The sequence below is a fragment of the Zingiber officinale genome, chromosome 9B (genome assembly GCF_018446385.1).
Source record: "Zingiber officinale cultivar Zhangliang chromosome 9B, Zo_v1.1, whole genome shotgun sequence".
Classification (NCBI taxonomy): Eukaryota; Viridiplantae; Streptophyta; class Magnoliopsida; order Zingiberales; family Zingiberaceae; genus Zingiber; species Zingiber officinale.
The window spans coordinates 113,262,046-113,289,487 of NC_056003.1; the positions used below are offsets into that span (position 1 = coordinate 113,262,046).

At 34.4% G+C, this 27,442-nt stretch overlaps 1 protein-coding gene across 6 annotated transcripts in view; it reads right to left on the reverse strand.

Moving 5' to 3' along the window:
- Positions 1-27,442, reverse strand: part of LOC122024511 (probable UDP-N-acetylglucosamine--peptide N-acetylglucosaminyltransferase SPINDLY) — a 41,605-nt gene that overhangs the window by 13,330 nt on the left and 833 nt on the right. For 2 of the 6 annotated variants that reach the window (XM_042583154.1, XM_042583159.1), the window contains exons 2-9: positions 24,186-24,259; positions 24,048-24,112; positions 9,970-10,086; positions 3,363-3,455; positions 3,187-3,288; positions 2,893-3,057; positions 2,693-2,781; positions 348-469 (exon numbers count right to left, since the gene is read on the reverse strand). In XM_042583154.1, the coding sequence (XP_042439088.1) occupies positions 348-469; positions 2,693-2,781; positions 2,893-3,057; positions 3,187-3,288; positions 3,363-3,455; positions 9,970-10,086; positions 24,048-24,112; positions 24,186-24,259 (827 nt within the window). The other 4 variants (XM_042583157.1, XM_042583156.1, XM_042583160.1 and 1 more) reach the window with 4 other exon arrangements.

Here is a 27,442-nt window from a genome sequence, read left to right on the forward strand (position 1 = left end):
AGCAACTATGTTGATCCAATGAAATACTTCTACTATCAAATAGAGAAGAAAAACAATGACCACACACAATGTTGGAATAGGGAAGGAACCAACAGTGCATAAAACTAATCCAGAGACTTAACCAGAATACTGCAAATGACTAAGAACAAATTGGTCCATTGGCCGCATCAACCCAAACTAATAAGGAGATTGGAGAGCTCAGATAGATTTTGCATAGTAAAGAAAAAAAATTAAAGCACCTCAAAGAAATAGTTGAAATGTATGAATCAAAATATTTTGTCCAGAAAATGTTTTGCTACTCAATCAATTAGAAAAGAACTAATAAGTGGATTATATCAAAATTATACCAGGAATAACTGGAGCATATTTGCACAAAAGCAGAATTGCATGATTCATCAGAGCAGCTGGATGATTTTGGTCTTTCAGGAGGAGATCTTGGAAGCATTTTGCAGAAAGTTTCAAATTGCCACTACAAGTTAATTAGATCTTATTACAAGATATGCAAAAGAGGAACTGAAAAGTAATAGAAGCATTTTTGTTGATCAATAATTCAACACTGAAGTTTATTAACTTGCTTGCCCCTTCGATATTATTAGTGGATTGCCAATCGGTCAAACAGAAAAAAAAAGGATGTATATTCATGAACATAAACCTAATGCTATCAAAGCACATCAACCTTTTAGACCAAATATGTCTGATCGTATAACATTTTTTACCTACCATACCTATGTAAATACAATGTGAATCTAGTAGCATTAGGGTTATGACAATCACTTTGTTAATTGGATCTGCAAGATCAAAATAATGAAAACAGACTCATCTTTCGCATAAGCCTGAAGCTAAACATTGACCTTTTGTCTACCCCATTTCAGTGGGCACTTCATACGTGAGAATTTAGGAGTTTTATTTTTTTAATTAAGGGGCCAGATTCAATTATGTTGTCCAATTTGTGACAGAATGACACACTAAGGCCAGCTCTCAGCAGGAAAAAGATGCAAAAAAGCAGAAGTAAGGACTAAGGAGACAACAAGAGTAATTTGCAGCTGCCCACAACCTGCACAAAGCACGCTTTTGCTCAAAGAGAAATGGAAAGGAGTTGAAACACTATACATTTCAAGCTACTAGGTAGTCTTAACTATTCTTTCAAAAAATGAAAAATCCAAGTATCAACCAGATAAAGAAGAAAGAAATGTTAAAAAAACATAAAATTGCCGCATGCCTTTTCTGCAAAAGAAATAGCTTTAAAAGGTCAAAATATGTACATTATATGTTTACTAGGATGTAAATGAGAAGAACGGAAGAGATGAAATGAAAGCCATTGTTCGCTTGAGGCTCTGATACTCTGGTATGGGTATGAAAAATGAAGAGAAGATAACAAGATTTAGCTACTGTTGTGTCTCGATAGGGAAGATGATGAGGAGGTTTACCTATTGTTGTGTCTTAACAATGAAAATGATAGTGTCTTCTGAGGAAAGGGAGGAGCAGTGATCATAATTGAGAGAGGAGGTGCTCACATCAGGGTTCTTGTCACTAGGAAAGGAGTGTTCTTCAAGGTGCTCTAAGCACTCTCATATCTACCTCCAGTGAAAGAAGAGCACTAGTTAATAGTGGATCGAGTGACGGTGGGGAGGTGGAGGTGGAGGTGGGGGTGGGGGTGGGGGTGGGAGTGGGCGTGGAAATGGGGGCGAGCAGGAAAATTATTATTAATACATTATATCATACCCTATATATTACAAAGTATAATATAAATTATATTATAACCCTAATTATATATCTATTATATAATTGACGTTATAATATAAGGGTTAATGGGTAATAGTAAAATTACACTAATATTATAAGTTAAGGTTATATCAATAAGTTATATTAGATTAATAGGTTATATAAATTAAGTTGTGTATATATATTTAATAGATTCTTTTTACTAATAGATTTACACAAATTTATTGTGCCCATGCTCTAAATTTGGACCCATTTTTGATGAGTTCCCATGTCACAATATAATTCTATTTCCGCCGATTGAGCTTCTAATAAACATAACAACTTCCGTGGCCTTATTTACCTATGGTTCTATCTAAGTAAATGATTGAATAAGATAATGTAATTTGTTTGTGTTTTCCTCCACCTAAAAAATTTTCTTTCTCCCCTACTTAATTCCTTCCAAAGTAAACACAACATAAATGATAAGATGGCATCAGATGTTCAAGTCCATATTATGTTTAACATTATACAAACAAGGAAGCACCGTAGGTAATTCAAAATTTAGCTTTGACAATTTTCGAGGTTATCGGCGTCTCTGGTTCTTATAGGCTCTCATGCATCTATTGCATTTCAGGTTCCTTTGTATTCCAAAGGTTATTGTAGTAATTGAAAATTGCCGGCATCTAATCAGAGTAATTGCAATTTGCAAACAAAAGATTCTCTCCAATGTCTTTCAGACTTTCCCAACAAATCATCAGTGAATCATTTAGACACCAAAACTGCAGACTACGTATGAACAAACCAATAAAGTGCAGCTTATTCCAAATAAAGTCATCTATTCAAATTAACTCCATAAACATATAGATTAGACATTTTCAAAATGAAAATTCAGCAGCTTTACTGGTATACCTTAAACATTGGAACTAGTAAGAAGAACAATTAAAGAACTAAAAACACTTCAGAAGCAATCAGTCAAATATATTTTACAGACCTTTGGAGGTATGCAATTCCTAGATTTGCAAGGGCATCCAAGTAATCTGGAATAATTGTTATAAGAGATGATAAAACTGATATTGCACTCTGCAAAATGAAAAGGTTCTAAAGGTCATACACAAAGAGCAGCCAAATGAACACCGTAAACTGTAACTTAGGAAAACAACAAGGAATAAACCAATTTAAATAATTGTGCACCTGCAGACGACCAGTTCTGAGAAGTATCAGTCCCAGCATATTCCAGAAAGCTGCCTGTTTAGTATCAGATTCAATTGAACATTTTAACTTCTTTAGGATTTCCTCTAATTCATCCATTTCGAACTCTCTCTCAGAGTTATCAGCAGAATTTGCAAGCAGAAAGCACTAAGAATAGGAAAAGAAGGAATAAAAGCTCAGCAGTCTCTCAAGTTGTGCATTCATATTTCATACTTTGTAGGGAAATAGTTAACTGCCTCTATTTGTGCATACAATATTTAGACATAGCACATGCACCTGTGCATGATGAATCAACACTAATGACAGAAGATCTGGTCTTTGAACTTCTTCTTCATCCTTTTGTAGTATTTCTGCTGACTTTTCAAATGCCAAAATTGCCTGTAAATCAAGAGGACTACATTTAGTTGCACTACTGCAACATAATAATCTATGGTTTGAAACACACTTATCACCTTCTGTGGTTGGCCCATCCTCTGGTACATTAGTCCAAGGAGAAAGTGTGCATGAGCATTCTTTGGCATCTTTCTTGCCATGTGTACCAAACCCTACAGTGTCAATCAATTTTGCATGAGAATTGTTAATGTTTTCATTTGATTGTAGCAAACTAAAAATGAATAAAGAGAACATAAGGATTCGATTAAACATAAATACCAAAAGCCAAATTTTCATTTACTTCATTTAGAAAAATAGGGGGGATTAATGAGTGGATAAAGGGAGAAAAAATAGATTAATTCTATTAGAAAAATAAAATAGATAAAAGAGAATGCATGAGAAGAAGTCAATTTATGTGTGTTTGTATTGGAGTGTCCATGGGTTACTCCTCAGGAATCTAAGGCAAACATACATCTATAAAACACCTGATCGAGTCAAGATTAGGAATCAGATCATATAAACCATATACACTCTCAAGGGTTCCCCTACAACCCAGCAAAGATGATAACTGAGAAGACGGATAGAAGACCAGATTAGGTCTATAAAGCACCTGATCGAGTCAAGATTAGGAATCAGATCTTATAAACCATATACACTCGCAAGGCTTCCCCTACATCCCCAGTAAAGATGCACTCTTCCTTGCAATCAGATCGAGCACACCAATTTTTGAGTTTGACATGTTTCTCCTACATTAGCTGACCCCACCTAATGGGATAAGAATGGTTGTTGTTATTGTTCGTATTTCTCCTGCATTGCGACCTCGGGTTCTTCAAAGTGGAAATTGAGCTGATATGTTTGCTCCATGAGGAGACTGCTTCATTCAGGTTGCGACGAATATCAATAAATCAATCCTCATCAAGTACCCCCAAATTTTTTACGGACTGAGCTCAAAGAAAGAGAAGCAATTCTGCCAAAATTAACTTCTTACCTTTTTACTCTTAGATGGTAACCTGCTTTAGCCTGTTGGAGTTGCCTAGAGTCGTACTAGTAGTTTCCAATGGACAAGGAAGAGTTGTTTATTCAATTGTATTTCTAGGCCAAGTCTCTTCAACCAGTTCAAAAAATCCATTTAATTGCCGACAATCTAAAATTATAGTACCCCACCTCTTAGGTGAGAAATGAGAGCTACATCCATATTTCCTTTTTCTATATATTATGATTTTATTCTATTCCAAGGAACTTGACTATTATAAGTATTGCCACATAAAATTTTGTAGCAGGTTAACCATACCTACTCTCTCAACCAAACAAAAAAGTGCCAAGTGGCAACAATTTGGGTCAGCTATACTGATGTATCAACTATTTCCAGTCAATTATTATCAATTCTTTGAACTATTTTGAACAATATCACTACTGGTACAAATATACTTTTAAGTTTTAAAGTCTCGAAACATACTGAAGTTTCGATCTCACCAGAAATAATATGATTCTGATATGATATCATATAATTCTAATACAATCTAGATACTCTTTTACTTTTAAATATAGGTTGACTAATTAAAAACCATATTTCTGATAATATTTAAGAGCAAAATGTGACTGTTAAGCAAGTTTGAGGTGCCGAGTCATGCTACTTGAAACCCTTGAAACATTTTGTTCCAATCTCACACCTGAATTGAAACACATCAGCAGAGTGATACCAACATGGATAAAGAGGGAGAGTGGTAAGATGCAGAACAGTGTGCCAGCATCAAAAAAGGAGAAGCGGAGAGAGAGAGAATGTGATTGGGAGTGACAGAGAAAGATGATTACGTGTTGAAGAAGGGTGGAGCGAGCAAAACCCAATGGTTGATTTAATCAAATAAATTTGGTTTGATCTTAAACTCATCAAATAAATTTGGTTTGATCTTAAACTCATCAAATTGATTCTAAATTGGACCTAATTTGAACTCACTCAACCCAAATGACAAACCCTACCTAAAGGACTTAGCCACACCCCAATTATGCTCCGATTAGGTTTCCTAAAGCCTAATAATCAATTTGGTTCAACTTAAATAAACAATAAAAATGAAAATTAAATGGCACTGAAAACTTCAATCAAAAGCATAATATATAGTATAAGTTGAAATTGTCTAAATTCAAGTAATATTTCTTATACTAAAGGATAAAACTTTTGTGTAATTAATGGTTCAATTTATATTTTGAAAGAAATAAAAAGTAAATACAGCTACCTATTCTTTTTTTCTGTTAGGCGCTCATTTTTTGTGTTTTATTGCACTCATATTGAAATCAAACTTTTTTCTTGCATTTTTATTAGTGTTCCCAACTAAAGGTTATGCTAAATGGAATAAATCAAGTGCTATGTTTCTAACACAGAGATTAAGATCAAATGTAAATTGCATAAATTTTGCTCTGAATGGTCTTTCTATATTTTGAAGCTATTTATTTATGTTTTGATAGCTGACTTAAGTAAAATTTGAACTAAAGATTTAATTATTGTTCCTTTTTTTAGGAAACAAAGCTTTTACACGTATGATTTGTTGCTTATCAAAAATGTTATAGTTCCATCAATTTATCTTTATTTTGATATTAAAAATGATGCAGAAAAGTTAATTAAATAGTTGATTAAATATTAACCTTATATTATCAAATGGCAACAACTATACAAGTAGGCATCAACGTTTAAACGAGTAGGCAACAACATCTAGAAACTAGTAACAATATACATGAATTTTAAAAGGAAAAAAAAAGTTTTTTCTCTTTTCGATGAAAAAGATTATATTAAGAGATTTAATCTCATTTTGATGATTTTCAACTTGAAAAAATTAAGTTATTACTAACACTAATATTAATTTAGAGTTGAACACAGATTTGTTTTCTGAATGTAAAATACACATCTCAAACATGATAAAAAATAATCTTCAATTAGCTAATAAGTTCCCACTTCCTATAAAGGAAATAAGTAGAAATAATTAGCATTTTTAGCAAAAAGATAAATAGAAAGGAAATTTTAAAAAGTTGAAGTTTGTTTATCAAAACTAGATAAACACTTGATGGCGATATATCTATAAGCAAGGTGGTTAAGATTTTTGAAATAATTTGAAACATATTGCACTAATTCTTGGGTGAATAAGTGTTCACTCTACAATTTTTTATTTTGAAAAAATAGGTTTTTTTGTTATGCTTGATCTTAGATTGGTTTTATGTAAGTTTTCAGATGTAGGACAATTTAAAATTCAATAAAGGCAAGCAAACATATCTCTCTTTTCAAAAAAATAAATAAATAAATAATGCAATATTAAATCTCATAAAAACTTACACAAATAATTATGATGAGTTTAATAAAGCATAGGACATGTCACCTTTTTAATACAAAAAAGAGTGGTGCATCGAATGAAAGCATTAGTTTTTGCAACATTGAAATATCAACCTCAGTTTTCTAACATCTCGATTATAGAATTATCCTAGAACATGCGTTCATTTTTGTACATGCCCACCAACATCTGTTAATTTACTATTGAGAGTTAGACTTAAGACTAGCACTACCGCAGGTGTAGGATAAGATATATGTGTCCCTGAGGTCTCCTATGATGCATCAAAGCTATAATGAAAAAGTTGATATAATGAACTTCTATCAAAATTTGTCACTTAAACTCTCATGCATATCATGATTGATGAGGCAGGTATAGGTGTCTCCAACGTAGGATCAAATAGTCAATCTTCTAGTTAACGTGGCAGTCAAAGTCTAATGTAGGTCAACCCGAACTAATTTCTGATTGGAACATCAGAGACTATCATCCGATCGGACAACCCAATCCCACGGATCATGCTCCCTCCGCACTTCACTCTACTAGCTCAGAGACTACCAACCCCGATCCCACGGACCATGCTCCCTCTACTTGCTCAGAGACTACCATCTGATCGGATCCTCTCATCCGATTGGATCCTTCCAACTCTAGAGGCTTAACACCCTTCAACTCCCTATAAGATGGACAGGCAAATAAGCTGACCTGTGAGCCCATGATTAGAGATTGGACCCCCTTTTTACCAACCCACTATCCCACAATTGGGGTCAGGCCAGGAAGCCCAATGAGCCCTTCGACTAATGAGTCCATTCCATAATTAATGTTGCGCGTGGAGTTGTTAGAAGCACATAGGACATTATCTTTGTACATATACGGGATATGAGTAGTGCATGGGCAATAAGATTGCGCAATACAGCAAAAATACAATAATGGGACATTTTCCTTATCCTGACATGGTATTTCATAAATGCGGGGATTACAAAGGTATTATACCTCCGCCTGTGTTGTTAAAGGCGCGCCTGAGGCGCGCCCCAGGCGCAAGGCGCGCAAGGCGCGAGGGAAAACGCTTCTCCCCGCGCGAGGCGGGCGCTGTTCGCCAGGCGCACGCCTAGGCGCGCCTCGTGCGCCTTTGCACCTCAACGAAGCGCAATCGAGGCGCGATCGAGGCGCCGCAATAGATCTTGACCAAATCTGGATTTTAAACAAAAAAAAAATTTCCAAATCAGCATTGTTTGGAATTAGGGCACGGGAAAGAGGAGCAAAAACGCAGCAGAAAACGCGGAAGGAAACGCAGGAAGGAAGAGAACGCAGGAAGGAAGAAAACGCAGGAAGGAAGGAAGAAACCTGAACCCATTTCCGTCCGCCGCCGCCATCGCTGAGTCGCGCCATCGCTGAGTTGCATCGTCGCCAAGTATGTTTTCCTTCTTTTTTCTATTTTTTTTCTGTTCTTCACTTCTTCTTCTTCTCTTCTTCTTATTCGTCTGTTAACATCTTCTTCTTCTCTTCTTCTCTTCGCTGCTTTCTCTTCGTTTCTTTTTCTTCTTCTTTTCTGTATTTTTTTACCTGCTGCAGTTCTGTATTCGTTTCGCCGCCGAGTATTCTTTTCGCTGCTGTTCGGTTCGTGTACTTTCTGTGCTGCTGTCAGGTTTTGTTTTGTTTTGGTTTCTGTTTTTAAATTTTTGCCGGTTGTTTTTTAATCACCTTCTTCTCTTTTGCCGTCTGGTTTTGGATTTTTGATACTGTTTTTTTGTTTCGTATTTGGTGCTGTATTAGTGCTACGCGTCAGTATTTCAGTCCACTGTCCAGTATTTCAGTTTTTGACTTCCTACGTGCTGCTGTCCACTGTCCAGTATTTCAATTTTTTTAATGTTTTTTCATTTTTTTCTGTCTTTACTGCTTTTGGTTTTGTTGTATTGGTGTTGGCGACTGCCGTGCTCTCAATTGTCCAGTATTTCAGACTTTTTACTATTTTTTTATTTTTTTTTTCTTTACTGCTTTTTGTTTTGCTTTGAAATGAACATTTCTGTTTTTTTACTGGTTTTTATTTTTTCAGGCGGTAGGTACAGTGCCTGAATTGGTCTAAGTTTTACTTTTAAATTACTGGTATAGATTGTACAATGCTTTTTTATTGTTGGTACCTTATTGATTCTATTTTTATTTTTAATTTTTCAGACTATTTTCTTGTTCAATTATCATGGAAGGTAGTAGTGATACTCCAACATATATATCAAAAGATCCGGGATGGAATTATTTTCAAAGAATTAATCCGGATAATAAAAATGATTTAATTTGTAACTTTTGTCAAAAAGTTACAAAAGGGGGTATTTATCGTGCAAAACAGCATCTTGTTGGGGGGTTTCGAAATACTACGACTTGCAAAAAATGTCCACCTCATGTACGTGAAGAAATTAAAAATTTCATGGAGAAAAAGGCAGAGAAAAGTAATCTTTCTCAACTTGCGACATTGGACTTTGAGGATGTAGACCCTCTTGGTGATGATATTGATATGGATAATATTGGAGCTAAAGGTGTGCCGCCTATAAGTACAAGTACAAGTTCTAGATCAGTGAATATGCAAAAAAGGCCCAGACAAATAGGTCCAATGGATACGTATTTTGCTCCTAATGTACAAAAAATTGTTGAAAGTAGAAAGGGTAAAGAAAGACAATCTACGATAAATGAGGCATACAAGAAAGAATTGAGGGAAAAAGCTTGTATGGCCATAACTGAGTGGATGTATGATGCGGCAATTCCATTTAATGCCGTTAATTATTCAAGCTTCAAAAGAATGTTGGACTTGGTTGGCCAATATGGTATAGGTCTAAAAGGACCTAGTTATCATGAGGTGCGGGTTCCTTTTCTAAAAAAGGCGGTTGATAGTGTGACAAATGATTACATTAAGTCGTGTGAAACAGAATGGGCCAAGTATGGTTGTAGTTTGATGGCAGATGGGTGGACAGACAAAAGGCAGAGAACATTGATTAATTTTTTAGTGAATTCTCCTAAAGGTTCAGTTTTCATCGAATCAGTTGATGCTTCTGATTATGCAAAGACTGGAGAGAAAATATTTCAGTTGCTTGATCGATTTGTGGAGCGTGTAGGAGAAGTAAATGTTGTTCAAGTTGTTACAGATAGTGCAAGTAACAATGTGCTTGCTGGTAAGAATCTATTTAATTCTTTCTTATCAATATGCTTTTTCTTATATATGTTAAATTTATCTACTTTTCTAACTTCGTTTGTAGGAAAATTATTAGAAGCAAAAAGGCCACACTTGTATTGGACTCCTTGTGCTGCTCACTGCGTTGACTTGATCTTAGAAGATATAGGGAAATTGCCTGATTTTAAAGCAACATTGAAGAAGGCAATGAGTGTGAATGCTTACATTTATGTTCGCCCCGGCATGGTAAATATGTTGACGCAATTCACAAGACAAAAAGAGCTTTGTCGGGCAGGTGTCACAAGATTTGCTACAGCTTTTCTTACTCTTGAAAGGATGCACCTACAGAAGCAAAATTTAAGAAAAATGTTCATTTCAAAAGATTGGACAGAAAGTAAATGGGCAAAAGAAGCGGCAGGGAAGAAGGTAGCTAAAATTATCATGACACTTAGATTTTGGAGCAGTATTGTGCATATTTTAAAAATATATGGCCCTTTAGTCCGTGTTCTGAGACTGGTTGATGGCGAAAGAAAACCTGCAATGGGCTATATTTATGAGGCTATGGATAGGGCAAAAGAAACAATTATGAAGGCCTTCAAGGAGAAAGAAGAGAAATACAAAGAAGTGTTTGAGATCATTGATGCAAGATGGGAATGTCAACTTCATCGGCCTCTGCATGCTGCGGGACATTATTTGAATCCAGAATATTTTTATTCATACACAGATTCAAATATCTGTGGAGAAGTGGTGAATGGTTTGTTTGAAACTATGGAGAGATTGGTTTCAAGCGCTACGAGCAAGATAAAATCACTACCCACTCTCTATATATCGAAAGGCGAAGGGCTATTTGGGAGGAATGTAGCAATTAGACATAGAAGAGCATTATCTCCGTCAGAATGGTGGGAATGCTATGGAGCAAATACCCAGAATTGCAAAAGTTTGCTATTAAAGTACTTAGCCTCACTTGCAGTGCTTCTGGTTGTGAGCGTAATTGGAGTGTATTTGAGCAGGTATGTAATAAATATAAATGTTTGATACTATTAGTATGCTACTTTTATAAGTAGAAAATATTCTTTGATATTTTATTATACTTATTGTGATTTTTGACATTTTGTAGATTCACAGCAAAAAAAGAAATAGGCTAGCTCAGCAGCGCTTAAATGATTTGGTATTTGTGAAATACAATCGTGCCTTAAAGCTTCGGTATGATGCACGTGATAAGATTGACCCCATCTCTTTGACTGATATTGATGATAGTAATGAATGGTTGATGGGTAGAATGGATGGAGAAAGTGATAATGAAGAAGATGAGTTGGTTTTTGAAGGTGATGACTTGACATGGGATGTCGTTGCTAGGGCTAGTGGAGCTGAAGAGCCTGAATATTGTACTAGAGGAAAAAATATTGCAACCATGACCTCTAGTTCAAATGCTAGGCCTAAACAAGTCGAGAAGGGAAATGCATCTTCCTCTATGAGACACTCATCTCTAAGATTTAGAGATGAAGAAGAAGAAGAAATTGAATTTGAAGAAGATGAAGATAACGAAGAAGAAGAATACAATGAGGATGATCTTGAGCTTGATGATTAATTTTACTTATTACACTTGTTTTGATGGACTTTGTTAGTTTAAATTAGAAACTTGAAATTTGAAAGTTTGAAACTTTTATTAATTTTATCATGGTGTTGTTTTGCTTGTTATATTTGATATTGATGTGTGTGGAATATTAATAGTTATCATATTTGACATAGTATATGAGTGTGGCAATAGTCTGGTAATCATCAACCTCATGTTCAAGAGGCGCGCGCCTCGGGCGCGCCTCGCGCCTCGGGCTCTAGGAGCTTTTTGCGCCTCGGTGCGCCTCGCGCCTCTAACAACACTGACCTCCGCAAGCACAAGTACGTTTTTTGCTTCATGTACATCCCATATTCTTCTACTATTCATCTTCCACATCTTCCTCCACTTTGCTAACTTGAGTGTTAGAGTGACTGCACCAAGGATCCCCCTTAGCCTACTTACTAATACTCCTTCCTCCTCCACTTGGTGATCTTGTTGGTGACCCCCCTTCGAGGCCTTCTTCTAGTCAACTTTGAAGTCATTTCATCGATAGTTCAGCTTTCACCTATTTCAAACGGAATCAATGATAATCACAAGCTTCACTTTGTTTGTCACCATTACATCAGCATTCATATTAACTCTTGATAACTTTGTGCCATAATAACCATGCTAGGTTGGGTATGTAACTTATTCATATATCCAAGGCTCAATTGTTGGAGTTGATGTTACATAAATTTCATCACTACTACTACTCGGTGCATCTCTATTGTTATCACCTACATTAGCAATTGCATTGTTGTCAACATCATGGGTTAAAATTTTACGTCGTATTGGAGTTTCACTTTATGATCAAAACGATATAATTTTGGATCGTATTGTGTCGTACCAATAGGTACTTTTAAAATATAAAATATATTAATTAAAAAATATGATTATAATATTTTATTACTATAAATACTTACTATTAGGTTAACTTAATATTTTAAAAATTAAAATGGAGTAAAAAATAATTTAGCATTAACTAAAGTCTAGACGTAATAATTAGGATCAAATAAGTTTAAATTAAATTCACATTTAATTTATTTTAATTAGTTTACAGAGGAAATTTTTTCGAGAAAAGAAATAGGGAAAAAAATTTAAAATCATATAAATAAAAAAATAAAATATGGAGAAGAAAAATTAAAAGAGAAAAGAAACAATCATTAAAAATAATAATAATATTATAATAATAGTTTAAAAAAAATTGAAGGGAAAAAAGTGCCTAAAAAAATATTAACCATTAAAGAAAAAAATTAAATTGAAAAAAAAACTCATCGCAACCGATGCGGGGCTCGCACGAGGCCTCCACGACGGCTACGGAGCCTCGCAAACGCTTTGCGCGAGGCCCCGTGTGCGAAGGCGCGGGGCGTGTCAATGTCATCATCGTGTTGGGGCAGAACTAGATGTTTCGCCGGGGCATGAGATTTTAAACCATGGTCAACATAGCATCATTTCAAACTTATCATCATGCTAGTATCAAAATCCAAAATTGCTTCGTCATCCTTATCATGTTCTTGTTCATCAAATCATCAATTGGCTCTTCCGCTTGACAACTACTTTTCTTAAATAGATTTAGAATTTTTCTATTTTTCTTTAGTAGAAATTTGCAAGTTTTGTCTTTCTGATTAACTGAGCTTACCTTGTGTTGGGTTTGATTGGGGTTAAAATGTTTAGGAATGTCTAGGTCGATTAGAATAAATCAAAATTCTCCTCATTACCATCTTTCTCACTTGCATTTCCTCTAGCTTACGCTTTTTCAATCTGTTGAATAAAAATGATTGTGGTGAGAATCGCTACTTCATTAAGAAATGGAATCTTAGCATTGGATCATCCTCAATTTAAATGAATCCAATACCAAATGAGTACACATCACTTTTGTTATTGTCCTTAATCGAAGGAGTATATTATGGCGAATGTAGATCATTTTATCCAAGCAACAATAAGGCATTTTGCACTTTCATATATATAAGGGAGAAAGTTGTGTTGGCCCAAGGTAGGCCGGAGGGAGGAGAGGTGAACTGGCTGTTAAGAAAAACCTTCCTCGATTTTTAACTCAGATTAAAAAAATAGAATAAATGAACAACCAAAACAAACGAGTCCAAAAGAGTTATTTGGTTATAACCGGGTGGTTGTTAATTCAAGGCAAGTAAACGCACTAAAGATCTCCTTCTTTGAAGGCGAAGAAACCTCTTACACTCGTTAGAAACTCAGAAAGTAGTTAGGAAATGAATACAGCAGTTGTTACCTATTTCCTAGATCCAGGGGTCTTTTTATAGCCCCTGGAAAATCTTATGCATGGCTGGAAGGCGCCTTCAGTGGATAAAAGTTTATCCACTGCCAACGGCAAAATCTGCCTGGTCGAAAATGCCTTGCATGGGCTAGAAGGCGCCTTCCATGGTTGGTTGAAGGCGCCTTCAGCCCAACTAAAGGCGCCTTCTGCCTAATCGAATGTGCCTTCTGCCTGATCGAAGGCGCCTTCAACTCCATTTTAGCTCTTCCGTTGCTCCGATCGCCTTATTGATTTCGGCCAACCGAAATAGGGTTCATCCGAACCTAATTTCCGGCCTTCTCCTCGAGCAAGCTTCCGCTCTGGCTTCTCGTCCCTCGAACGTCACGCACGTCCTTCTCGTCCACCGGTGTACTCTTCCGTAGCACCTCGTCCCTCAGATGCACCGAGCCCGTCGACTCCCTTCCCGTGTCATCATTCCCGCTGGCTGCGTCTTCCGCTCGACTTCTTGTGTTCCTAAGCTCCTGTACACTTAGACACAAGGATTAAATACTAACAGGACCTAACATGACTTGGTTGATCACATCAAAACTACCACGGGATACCAACAAGTTGATCAATTCCTTTCGCAACCACGTGAAGATGTTGTGAGAGAATCTATAATAAAATCAAAAGTTTATCCACCATACTATAACCATCACCACACAGCTACACAACTGTAAGAATAAGTGAACAAAATTTGTGTTGAAAATCACTATCATAATTTATTGTATATTTACAAACATCTATTTCTATTAATATTAGCAAAATATTCAACTTTCAAAGAGTCTTAACCAACATACTCTCATTAAGAACCTTATCAGCTAATTCTTTACTTGGTTAGTCTTAAATTTACATCTATAAGGGTCAATAAGAGATTATATGTGGTTAGACTATATTGTATTTTATATTGGTATTAATATGTTGGATCAAGATAATAACCAAAATTTATCAAAATATATAATATTATCAATAATTAATATTAAAATTTCCTTATTATTAAAAAATTACAAACCTAGCAAATGAATAGGGTTTCCCATCTGATTTTCTCATCATCCAATGATTACATCAACATAAACATTAATAGTTTGTTGGTGGCTATAAGCACCTATTAATTTTTCTAATGCTTCATTAATTACGTGTATGTGTTGTTTATTTGTGCACAGTGTTCTAAATGACGTTGTAGGAGGTTGCCTAGGCAGCGCCTAGCAGGGAGGCAGAGGTCATCCGCCCCGTTTTTGTCGAAGTTGGCCTTAAGGCGAGGTAAAACAAGTAGGTTAAAAAAAAACTTCATTGCCTTCCGCCTTCACCTCCTTCCGCCTACAGTCGCTTCGCAGCTGTTGTCGCCAGTCGCCCACAGCTGCTGCCCGCCGCCGCCCGCCCGCCCGCCCGCCACCGCTGTCATCAGGTTAAGGTTTTCAAAGATTAAGATTTCAAAGTTTCTCCAGGATTCCTTCAGAGGCTCGCGCGAAGAACGCCTCACCGGACCCGTTGCGAGGGCACGGACACATCACCCGAGCCCAACGACAAGCTCAAACGCGTCGCCCGAGCCCGGCGAGGCTTCCGTGCACACAAGACGGATCCAACGAGCGTCCGTCGCTCGTGCTCTTATGGAGCAAAACCCATGATTAGGGCTTTTTTTTGTTTAATTTTATTTTTAAACTTAGGATTTAATCAAATATAATCAAATACTTTATATTAAAAATTCTAATCAATTCCTAATTATAATTGAGATAATTTAAATGAACCTAATTAAAGCCTAACTTATACCGCATGCCCCATCCACGCCTAAAATAATTTTTTAGTTCAAAAATTTTTTTGTACTTAATGTCATAATCCAATCTCTAAGCCCTATGACAAAATCCTAAATGGCATACCTACAAGCTAAAAAATAATAATAATAAAATATAAAAAAATCTCAAATGCACTAATCACATATACATAACTATTAGTCTATTATATATTTAATTTTTTAATATTTAGATTAAATTTTTACGCTAATTTTTAATTCTTATTTTTTTATTATTAAATATTAATGACGGAAAATGAGAAACAACCGGAGGTGAAATTGAAGTGGAAGTCTAATGATATTGTTTAGGATTATGGGGTACAATATTACAAAGAAAAAAGAGATTGGATCACATGCAAATTATATAAGAGGCTTATCAAGGGAAGAGTTTATCGGATGAAACATCATATTTCGGGTATCGTAGGACAAGTTGAAGCATGTCCTAAAGCATCTGATAAAGATAAAAAAAAAAATTAAAAAAAAAAGAGTAAGAGTTTATCTTAAAAATAACAAGAATAAGAATCAAGAAAGGGTGGAAGAACTAAACAAAGAGAAGATGGATGTAAATATAAGTGTTGATGTAGAGGATGAAGATTGTCCAATGGAGGGAGATTTATCTAAAAAAATTCAAAGCACCTCAAGCCTATTGATAAGTGGACATCTGCAATCGATCCAACAAAAGACAACAAAACATAAATGATGTATACAAATGAAATGCAAGAGCACCTTGCAAAATGGATTTATGAGCCGGGGATTCCTTTTCATGCAATTGACAATCAAAGTTTTAGACAATTTGTAGAGGTCAATTTGGTCCGGGCTACAAACCTCCAAGTCAATATCTTCTAAAAGAGCCACTTTTGAAACAAGTTAAGAGAACCAAATTATCTCTTAAAAAGCATGAAGAGTGGATGAAAAATGAATGTTCAATTATGACCGATGCATGGATGGATCGCAAGAGGAGAAGCATTATGAATTTATGTGTTAATTGCAAACTAGGTACTTCATTCTTTGGTTCTATTGAAGAATCCATGGAGGCACACACCGGGACTTGCATCTTTGAGTTTGTGGAAAAATACATCAATAAAATTGGCCCTCAACATGTAGTTCAACAAGTGACAGACAATGCAACAAATAATATGGCAATCACGAAGTTGTTGAAGGTTACACAACCTTAAATTTTTTGGACCTCTTGTGTGACTCAAACAATCAACCTCATGCTTGAGCAATTGGAAAGCTACTCAAGTTTAGCGGAATGCTTGAAAAAGCAAAGGCTCTAGCAATATTCATCTGTGCACATCATAGAACTTTGGCTATTATGAGGAAATATACCAAGAAGAGGAATATTGTGAGACTCAGGGTGACTAGATTTGCTACTTTTTTTTTGACATTAGATAGTCTCAAAGACAAGAAAGATCAATTGAGACTTATATTTACATCTGAGGAGTGGAGCAACACAAAATTAAGGAGTAGTGTAAAGGGGAAAGCGGCAGAGGCGATGGTAACAAGTATCTCTTTTTGGAATGGTATTTATTTGATTTTGAATGTTTTCACCCCTTTAGTGAAAGTTTTATACCTTCCTGACGGTGACGAAAGGCCCTTAATGGCCTTTTTATTAGGCGCACTTAAACAAGCCCAGGATGAAATTAGAAAGGCTTTCAAAAAAGAAGAAAATGTCATCCCTATTTTGAAGATTATTGATGAGAAGTCTAAAGGTAGACTTGATAGTCCCTTGCATTATGACACTTGCTTGTTGAATCTAATTTTTTACTTCAAAAATCTAAGCATACAAAATGACATCAATGTTATGAATGAGTTCTTAAATTGTGTTGAGAGAGTTTTTGTATAAGAACTAATCTGGAAACTTTGAAAGAAAAATGATGGTCACGACATATGAGAAGGTGGATGTGTCTCATGACTTTGATCGAGGTATATCTCTTTTCTTTATTTCTATTCACTCGCATGCATGTCTCTTTTACTTATTTATGGATTTATTATTATTTTACTTCTTTACCATTTTAAATTGGATGGTGGTCTAATTATGGTGGTGACACTCCAAACTTTCAAAAGATGACAATGTGATTTCTCCCTTTAACAAGTAATTCATCGAGGTGTGAAAGAAATTGGAGTCAATTTGAAGGGTAAATTATTTAGATACATACTAAGAAGAGGAATAAGCTCGAGACATCAAGATTGAATGATCTTGTATATGTCAAATTCAACGTCAATCTTATGAAGAAAAAGAGTAAGAGAAATGGGTGGAGATTTGCTTTTATCCTCTCAAGCTAGTGAAGCTCAAGGTTGGCTTGTTGATGGTTGTGATGAAGATGAGGTCGAACTGAGTTCGGGACTTGGGTGGAGGCCTCGGGAGCGAATGCAATGCTACAACCAAGGAGGAGCACAAGGAACATCCCCATTAAAGAACTTGATGAGGATTTAGATACATCGGAGGAGGAGAATGAAGATGTTGATTTTGAATCCAATGATGAGAGGATTATGGATGTAGTTGATGGTGCATGTGTAGATGATTTAGAAGATTAGTTATGTTTGGTCTAGTCCTTGTTGACTTGTTGTCATGTTGAATTGAAACTTTAAATTTTTTAACTTTGACTTTTGGTATAAATAGTGGTATTACATTAATTATCTCGTTAGATTATCTTTTTTATTGTAGGAACCTAAAAAAAATTCAACCGCCTAGGTGGCCGAGACAGTAGGCGGTCACTAACTGCCCCACCACCACCTACCACCTTTTACAACATTATTTGTGCATTATTGTCTATGTTGACCTTGTGCAAAACAACATATTAAAGCCTTCATTATCATAAAAATTCCTCTAATATATCCCCAAAATTTAGCAAATATAACAATTTATTGTGTCTCCCTACCCTTAGTAGTACTAGAGTATTGAGAGGTTTCTCAGTTCTGAGTGAACATGATCTTAAATCCTACTTTTTGGAAATGACCTTATATAGGAAGAAATAAGTTGTAAATCTAGTTGCTTTAGACCAAATATTCTCTCTATCAACAAATTTCCTTATTGAGCCATAATCGACGAATGATGACTTTACAGGAATTATGTTAACAATTACCAAGTTTCACTACCTTATTCACTAGATAAAAGTTTACTGATGTTCTCCATCACCAAATAAATACAACATATTGCATATGGTGTCTAGAATGACATTGGATGTTCTTGCTCCAATTTCTCCAAACCCTCTTGAGGTTGGCATAATTGTGAGTGACCATTGCATTATATATTGTGCATCTATCTCTCTAGCTACATAATTCATTAGGCAAATTAGGCAATATGTAAGATGGATCATGATATTATGCACTTGAGACGCGTGATCCCACCACTACATTTTAATCATATCACAATGTAAACAACGTCAATAATATCAATTCCCTAACTCAATGTGTCTCCAAGTTGAATCATAAGACTACTCTTTTAGTATCATTTGTCTACTTAATACATAATTAAAAAGTTAATATATCAAAAACTATAAAGACATCCATAATACATAAATATACTAGTACAACTATAACACTATACACACCGAGTAATCACATTAATACAGCAACAACAATAATCAAACTTTATCTCACTAGATAGAATCGGCTATATAAATCTTTCTACGTCATTAAGAAGTAACCCCTACTATATCATCTATATTTAAATAAATATTATCTTATTTTATCAGTACTAATCGAATCTACTTTGATTTTCCTCGTTTAATATACATATTTGTAATAATTTCATATCGTAGCATTTATTGGTCGTCTAAGTACATATATGTACCATCTTAAATGTATCTCCCGGAGTTTTCCCTCAATAGGTGCAACCCTAACTTTCACTTTATATTCTTATTTCTTATCATGTCCATCCTTGTATGTTCGTATATCCACCAAAACATCCTCATATCTGCGATTCTCATCTTCTAGTGTGCTCGAGTCATAGCCCAACATTCAATTTCATATAATATAGTAGGTCTAATCATCATTTCGTAGAACTTCCCTTCAAGATTTAGAGGTACTTTACTATCACAAGGAACACCTGACGCTTTCATACATTTCAATTATTCCATCCTTTTACAAAAATGATCCTAAATACTTAAAGCTTCCAATTACGGACCTTTCACTTCCAATGTTTTCCGTCAAGATTCGAGTTTAGCATTTGCTCCTTCACGTGTCTTATATACCAAAACAATATCATCTGCAAACATAATGCACCATGACAACATGTCTTGAATGTGTCCATTGAGTTCATCCATGATTAGTGTAAAAATATAGGGACTTAGAGTTGATCCTTGATGTAACCCTATCTTTATAAAAAAAACACTTCGATTAGCATAAATCTTCATTCTTGTCGTTATATTCTAATACATATTATGTTATGTTAACACACTTTCTAGAATTCTTCACATAACTTCCCTCAGTACTTTATAATAAACTTTTTCTAGGTTGACAAATATCATGTGTAAGTCTTACTTCCCGATACTTTTCAATTAGTTGTCTGAGAAGATGTATAACTTTTATTATTGACCTTCCAAACATAAATCTAAATTGATTTTTTATCACTATTTTCTATTACTCTTTCCCAAAGTTTCATGACACATTAGCTTACTATCCCTATAATTCGCACAATTTTATACATCTTATTTATTTTTATATAAGGGAACTAAAGTACTTACTCTCCACTCCCTCCACTAATTAGATTTATTTTTTGTTTTCAATATCATGTTGAATAACTTCGTAAGTCATTTAATATTTTGATTCCTTAGGCACTTCCATACCTCTATTGAAATATCATCTAGTCCAATTGCTTTTCCATTTTGTATCTCATTTAAAGTCTAAATTTGAAAATTACGATAAAAGTTTAAATTTCTATACTCCTCTTACCTGCTTAAATTACCTAAGTTAAGTTGGTCTCTTAAACCTTTATTAAAAAATTGATGAAAATAATTCTTCCATCATTCTTTTATTTCCTCATCATTCACTAGTACCCTATTGTATTCATCTTTAATGCATTTTATTTGGATAAGATCTCTTATCTTTCTCTCTCACTTTAACTATTCTATGTATTTCTTTCTCCTTCTTTTGTATCTAATTATTCTTGGTTTCACTAACCGCTTTTTTAGCCTCTTTCTTGACTACTGTATATTTTTTTAAGTTTTCTTGTTCTTACAAGTGTATAATAACTTATAAGCTATTCATTTCCCTTTCGCTGTATTTTCTCGTTTCACCATAAGATTCTTTACTTGGTAGTGCACATCCTTTTGATTCACTAAGTACACTCTTAACTATAATTTTCAACTTTAATGTCATTTTATCCAATGTTGTATTCGAGTCACTACGTATTTCTCTTAATACTGATACTCCTACCTTCTCTTTAAATATATTTTATTTTCAATTTTTTATCTTTTATCATTTAATTCTAGGAGTCGTATACGTTTTCCTTCTATTGATATTATGATTAAGGCATATATTTAACATTATTAACCTATATTAAGTATTTAAATTTTCTTTAAATGATCTTGCAATATTTATAACTATAAGAAAGTCAATTTATAACTTATTATTCCCACTTTTAAATGAAACCAATTGTTCTTCTCTCTTCTTGAAAAATGTATTAGTTATTATAAGTTATATGTTATCGCAAAACCTAATACAGTTTTTGCTTCTTCATTTATGGTTCCAAAATCATAACCCCTATGCACCATATCATATTCTTCATTTTTCACTCCTACGTGCCCATTTGGATCTTCTATCAAAATAATGAATTTTTTTTATTACCTCTTCTCGATCTTCCCAAAATATAAATTTAGTGTCTTCATTTAATTCTACTTGAGATGCATATATATTAATTACAATAATAGTTTCTTTCATCACCACCGTCTTAAGAGTTATAATTTTATCCCTTTTGTAACACCATTATTTCATCTTTTAACGAACTATTTACAACAATATCTACTTCATTTCTTGTTTTACTCTTTCCCATGGTTTAAAATTTCGACCCGTGCCAAGGTTTCGGTCTCAGGCCGGAACGATGCGGTTTCGGTATCGTATCGTGCCGTGCCGATATAGTTTCGGTATTTTTTATTTATCTATAATACTGATAAGATAAATATGTTTATTGTGTATATAAAAATAAGTTGTATATTGATTTATTATAAGTTCTCAATTATTGAATAATTTAATATTGTTAGAAAAAATAATTAAAAATAATTTTATTTAAATAGAATTGATATATCAATAATTCAAATTAAAATGGAAGTATCTATAATAATAATAATAATAATAATAATAATACAAGATATTATTTTATATTAATAATAATTATATAAATTAACTATTTATTTATTTAATTAATTATTAATTAAATAATATATATTTTAAATAGTAAAAAATATCAAGTAAAAAATTTTTAAAAAAAATCAGAATATAAATATAATTTATTAGAATTTTTTAAAATTTTTTTAGAATTTTTTTACATTTTTTAAAAAATATAAATGAAATTTAAAATAATAAAAATATATTAGAATATAAATAAGAATTATTATATATTTTTTAAAATTTTTAAATGAAATTTAAAATATTATTTTTTTCAGTATATTAATTAATAAAATTTATTTAATTTATTTTAATTTTAAATATATTTTTTTATATATTTTATTAAGATAATTTAACTAGGTTTATAAAAGCCTCTTCGAAATATCACACATCCTCTACCCATCCTCCTTAGGAATTGTTTAAAATAATAAAATAAAATAAATAATTATTAAAAACAGAAAAAAAAAAAAAAAAATGCGTACCCGAGATCGCGCCCGCCCGCGATCGATCATCGCGATCTCGCGGGTGGCGTCCGGCGACGCTGGAAGCGCCGCCGGACGCCTCCGGCGGCGCCAAAAGGGTCGCCGGAAGCGTCGTGCACGACGCCTTCGCTGCCGAATGTGCCGCGGGACGCCGCCGGAGGCGTCCCGCCTCCTCCAGCGCCTGCGTCTCCTCCGGCGCCGCCGAGACGGGGACGCCTCCCGTGCCGGTTTCGGCCGCCCGGCGGAACGGTAAAAACCGTCCGTGCCGGGCGGCAAGGAACAGCACTTCAAACCTTGCTCTTTCCGGTGTACTATAACTTAAACCCTAAATTCTCTATCATTTTTGCCTTCTCTTCTACAAATTGTCTCCCGTAACCGCAAATATTAATTTTTCTCCTAATCATCGTATCTACTACCTCTGTTATGTTACCAATGAGCGTTCATATGTTCTAAATCTAAGATAATTAGTATTTATATAATGTTTGTTCATATCCAACTTATGGTGTGAGAACTCTTACATATTTAAGACTACATTCAAGTTCTCATGGAGAAGTAGCGGTCCTTACCAAGACGTTATAGTCGGACTCTGCAATGCGTTCATTCCGAAGAACCTAGCATTAGCATAATAGTTTGATAAATCCATTTATAGAATATTCGCCTGTGTTTGGCGCTAGTGGACAACTTAATACAGCCCTCAACCTTTTTCATCCGAGCTTAGAATTGGCACAACGATTTTTGGGACTCTTATTAAATACAAATTATTGAATTAATTCTTGAAATTTTCTAACCAAATAATTAATTAATATAAATAATATAAAAAATATTAATTATATTTAAACAATTAATAATTATGTAACTATGATAATCAAAGGGCAGCCCGGTACACGAAGCTCTCACCATGCGGGTCCCGGGGAATGATCCATTGTACGCAGTCTTACCCTGTTTTTTGCAAGAGGTTGTTTCCAGTATTCGAACCCATGAGGTCACAAAGCAACAACTTTACCATTGTGTCAAGGATCTCCTTATAAATATGATAATCAAATAATTACTATTATATCATATAATATATATAATTTATTTGTGTAACCGCTTTTAATTTTTATATATACATAACTATTATTAATTGTTTAGATATAACTAATATATAAATATGTCATATATAACCCGTATATGCTTATAATAACCAATACATATGTTTATAACTAATTTATAAATCTATTATTTGGGACTCTTATATTTATAATATATAGATCAGTTAACTATTATATATGTCGAATTTGATTCAATCTCCTCTCAATTTATATTTAATCTTCTCCCCCACCCGCCCCCCTCCGTGATTAACAAAAGGAATCAAATTTGATTCCTTCTGTCACACATGTCGTCCACAAGCATGTGTCAACCCACATGTGAACTATGGAAATAATTGTGGTACGAGTATACCTTGTGTGTGTTGACCACACAACATAATGATATTTTTCAACCATGTTGGGCTTTTAAGTCACTTATTGTGTTAATGCTTTCATTGGTCTTCTCTACTGCTCGCACCTTCAGGGATGAGTTTCTCTACTTTATTAATTTAGCATACTAATTTATAAATTGAACGACCTCAATATGTTTATACCATAGCAATTGTTTTTCTGTCATCAACTAGAAAGACACTTAATTGCTCTCTAATAGTAGAGAACTTATTTTTTCAAAACTTCACAACTTTAGAAAATTAATGATGTTTGAAAAATAAACCAAAAGGAAAGGTACCTATATAGCTCAATTAGCACTGAAACATAATATTTCACCTTCAAAATATTAAGTGAAAAGAGGACACAATGGAAAAGAAGAGAAACTCACAGCTTTGAGACCACTAACTTTCTCTTCACGTAACGTAGACACTCCATGACACTGTTGGTCGATATCTGGAAATGTGTGAAAATTAAACATTAACACTGAAATTCTGATGCTATTACAAGACAATATTCAGCAACCAACCTTCACCATCGCCCATATCAGTATCTTTTATCACCACCGTACTTTGTACTGTACTACTCTCATCCTTGTTGTCCCTGCAGATTTTGTTAATCCAACAATAGGATTAAAATAAGCATGTTAAACTGCAAATCAGAAAGGAAAAGTAACTCCAGAGCAAGCATCAAAGTTAGTAAAATCCAGCAGACGGCATACAACCTGAAACATGTATAGAAGGGTCATCAAAGAACAAAAAAAAAAGCCCGCTTAACTTAGTACAAGGTTGGTTCAAGGTAACTGGCCACTCATATTGCCCAACCCTCCACAACTACACTTTTCAAAACCAATTTCATTTCCAAGGTAAGTCTAAGCAATGAACAGTACGAAGGCTGTGAAAGAGAAATTAGATCCCTCATAGTTATTAAAGGTGCTCGCCTGGCCTCATCTAGGCGCAACCAAGCGAGCCTCTTGCGCTTATGCGCCTTAAGGGTGTGCCTTGTGAGAGGAGGAAGAAATGGGTCTTGAGAAAACCGATGAAGATTTAGCTATACAAATCTAAAACATCTGAGAATGATGATAATGACATGATTAAGGAAAATAATGAAGATTTTGATGATTTAGATATTTAAGTTTTTTTTATTTGAATTATGAGCATAACGTATTTATTTGCTAGTGAATTTTCTATTTACATTATTATTTATTATTTTATGGACTATAGATTTGTTAGTGAAATTTTGTAGCAAAATTTTCATATATATATTTGAATTGTAAAAATTTATACCCAGAGTGTCTTTATTTCGGTAAGGTGTGCGCCTCAATTGCGTCATGCGCCTCAAGTCCCATAGTACCTATTTGCTTTTCGGTGCCTCACGCCTTAAATAACTATGGGATCCCTTGAATCACTCGATCTCCAGGGTGGGTTTAGTGAAGGCAGAGTAGGGTGGGTTGTGAAGGAAGAGTAGCAGAAGGGTCATCCAAGTTAACCTCTATGTTGAGAAATTTGTTCATACATCAGAAGCTCCAAAATCCAGGTGGTATAAGTTAGAAAAATATTTTCATGTGCATATTGTAATGCTCCAAAAAGGTCTACAACTCATATGTTTATATAGCCTCTAGGTCTAACTCATTTATCAAAAAATTAGGCATGAGATCATATCTATTATTTCAAATGAAAATAGCATTCCTCATACTCAGATACTTATATACTCAGCTTCACTAAGAAACATAACCTCAATCAAAGTATATGGCATGTTGATCTTCTTAGATATAAGATCTCAAACGAAGTGGCAACTAACTTCGACATGTTTATTGCATTTATTGAATACCAGATTGCTTGCAACGAAGACTGTAGCCTGATCATCACAATGCATATTTATCGAATCAATAGTAAAACTAAGATCAAGTAAAAGAAATAACTTGAATCATCTTAAATAATGCTAGTGCCACCGGCCTATATTCCTCTTCTGCAATAAATTGTGCTAAGTCGCTTTCAATGTAAGTACAAGATCCTAAAGTCGACTTTGAATTAGTAGCAGACTCAATATAATCTGTTAGTGCAATCAGGTGATTGCAATTGCAATGTTTTGATGTTTATATAATATGTTTGGATAATATATTGGTGTAATCATACAATGGACAATATGATTGAACTAAGAGTAATTTAGGATCGATACGTCAAATAGGTCATGGTTGACTAGTGGTTGATGTTGGATGAAATCTGAATGAGTTAAGGTTGACAAGACATTTGGCAATGATAGAAAGTTCAACAAAAGTTGGCAATGAAGAAGTTCAATAGGAATTGACAAGAGGAAGGTATAAAAAGTTCAAAAGGTGTTAAACAAGTGAAAACTACAATAGAGTTGGCAACGGAGGAAGTCCAACGATGTTGGCAAGTAGAATATAACCAACAAGGAGTAGTTCGCATTGGAATTCTAGGCGGATCAAAAAGAAAATTGGATGCTTGGAAAGCTTAGAAAGTGATAAAAGTCCAAACAGATCAAGGAGGGTCGGATGCTTGACAAAGTGAAAGTGCTAATCAAGGTTGATTTGCTAGGCAAGTGAGAACCTTAGTGGGTCACAATTAACCTAAGGTTAAGCAAGTGGAAGTCTAAATATGTCAAGGTCGACCATAATGGTTGAAGTTCCAACAAAATGATCTTTATGCATTGAAAGTTACGTAAGTCAAGATCAAATTGTAATAAGCAAATGAGGAAGTCCCACATACATAGGGTCTTTTAACCCCACGAGACTCAGCCTTAGAGTGATTGGAGTTAGAGTATTAGTAGAGTAGACTAATGGTCGAGTCGACTGATAGTAAACTAAGGCTAAAATGCCAACGAACAAATTTTGTTGGGAGTCATTCAACTAGCAGTAAACTAAAGATAGAAATCTTGCAACGGATAAGTTATGTTTCAAATTTAGTCAACTGAGCACTTCTACATTCTATTTATTGTAACGTTAAATTGGATTTTGTCCTGAGAGGGTGACAATCGACTGATAAGGCTAAAACAATCAATAGATAAAGCAATCAACAGAGGAAATGGTCGAGATCTAAGTAAATTGATCGAATTAATCAAGATCACTTGATTATTAACACATATGAGTCAAACTAATGGCATAATCAGCAGAAGAGTTGGTCATGATCTCCTCCTATTAAAATCATTTTGTTTGCCAGAATTTTTGTTGTAATACCTCAGTCTTCCCAAAACCAGAGGTGGATATATGCTAATTACATTAATAATTTATTTAGCCACCACCATTTTGAGAACTACAATTCTATTCCTCTTTCTAATCACTCCTACTACTTCATCCTTTAACGAACCATTTACGACAATACCTACTTTATTTATTGGTTTACTCCTTTTTGTGCATCATAAATTAAACTCGAGCTCTCTATCATTTTTATCTTCTCTCTGCCCCATTTTGTCTCTTGTAAATATAAAATATTAATTCTTCTCCTAATCATCGTATCTACTACCTCCATTGTTTTACTCATGAACTTTCATATATTCCATGTTTCATGTTCCAAATGTAAGACAATCTATTTTTCTATAATATTTATTTTTATTCAACCTATGGTGTAAAAACTCTTGCATATTTAACACTACACCCAAGTTGATGTAACGGTCCTTGCCGAGACTTTACAATCAAACCCTGCAATACGTTCCTTCCGAGAGATAAACTAGCATTAACACAATAGCTTGATGAATTCATTCATTGAACTTTGCCTAGCAACCTAACGCAACTGTCAACCTTTTTCAAGCAAACTTGCCATTAAAATT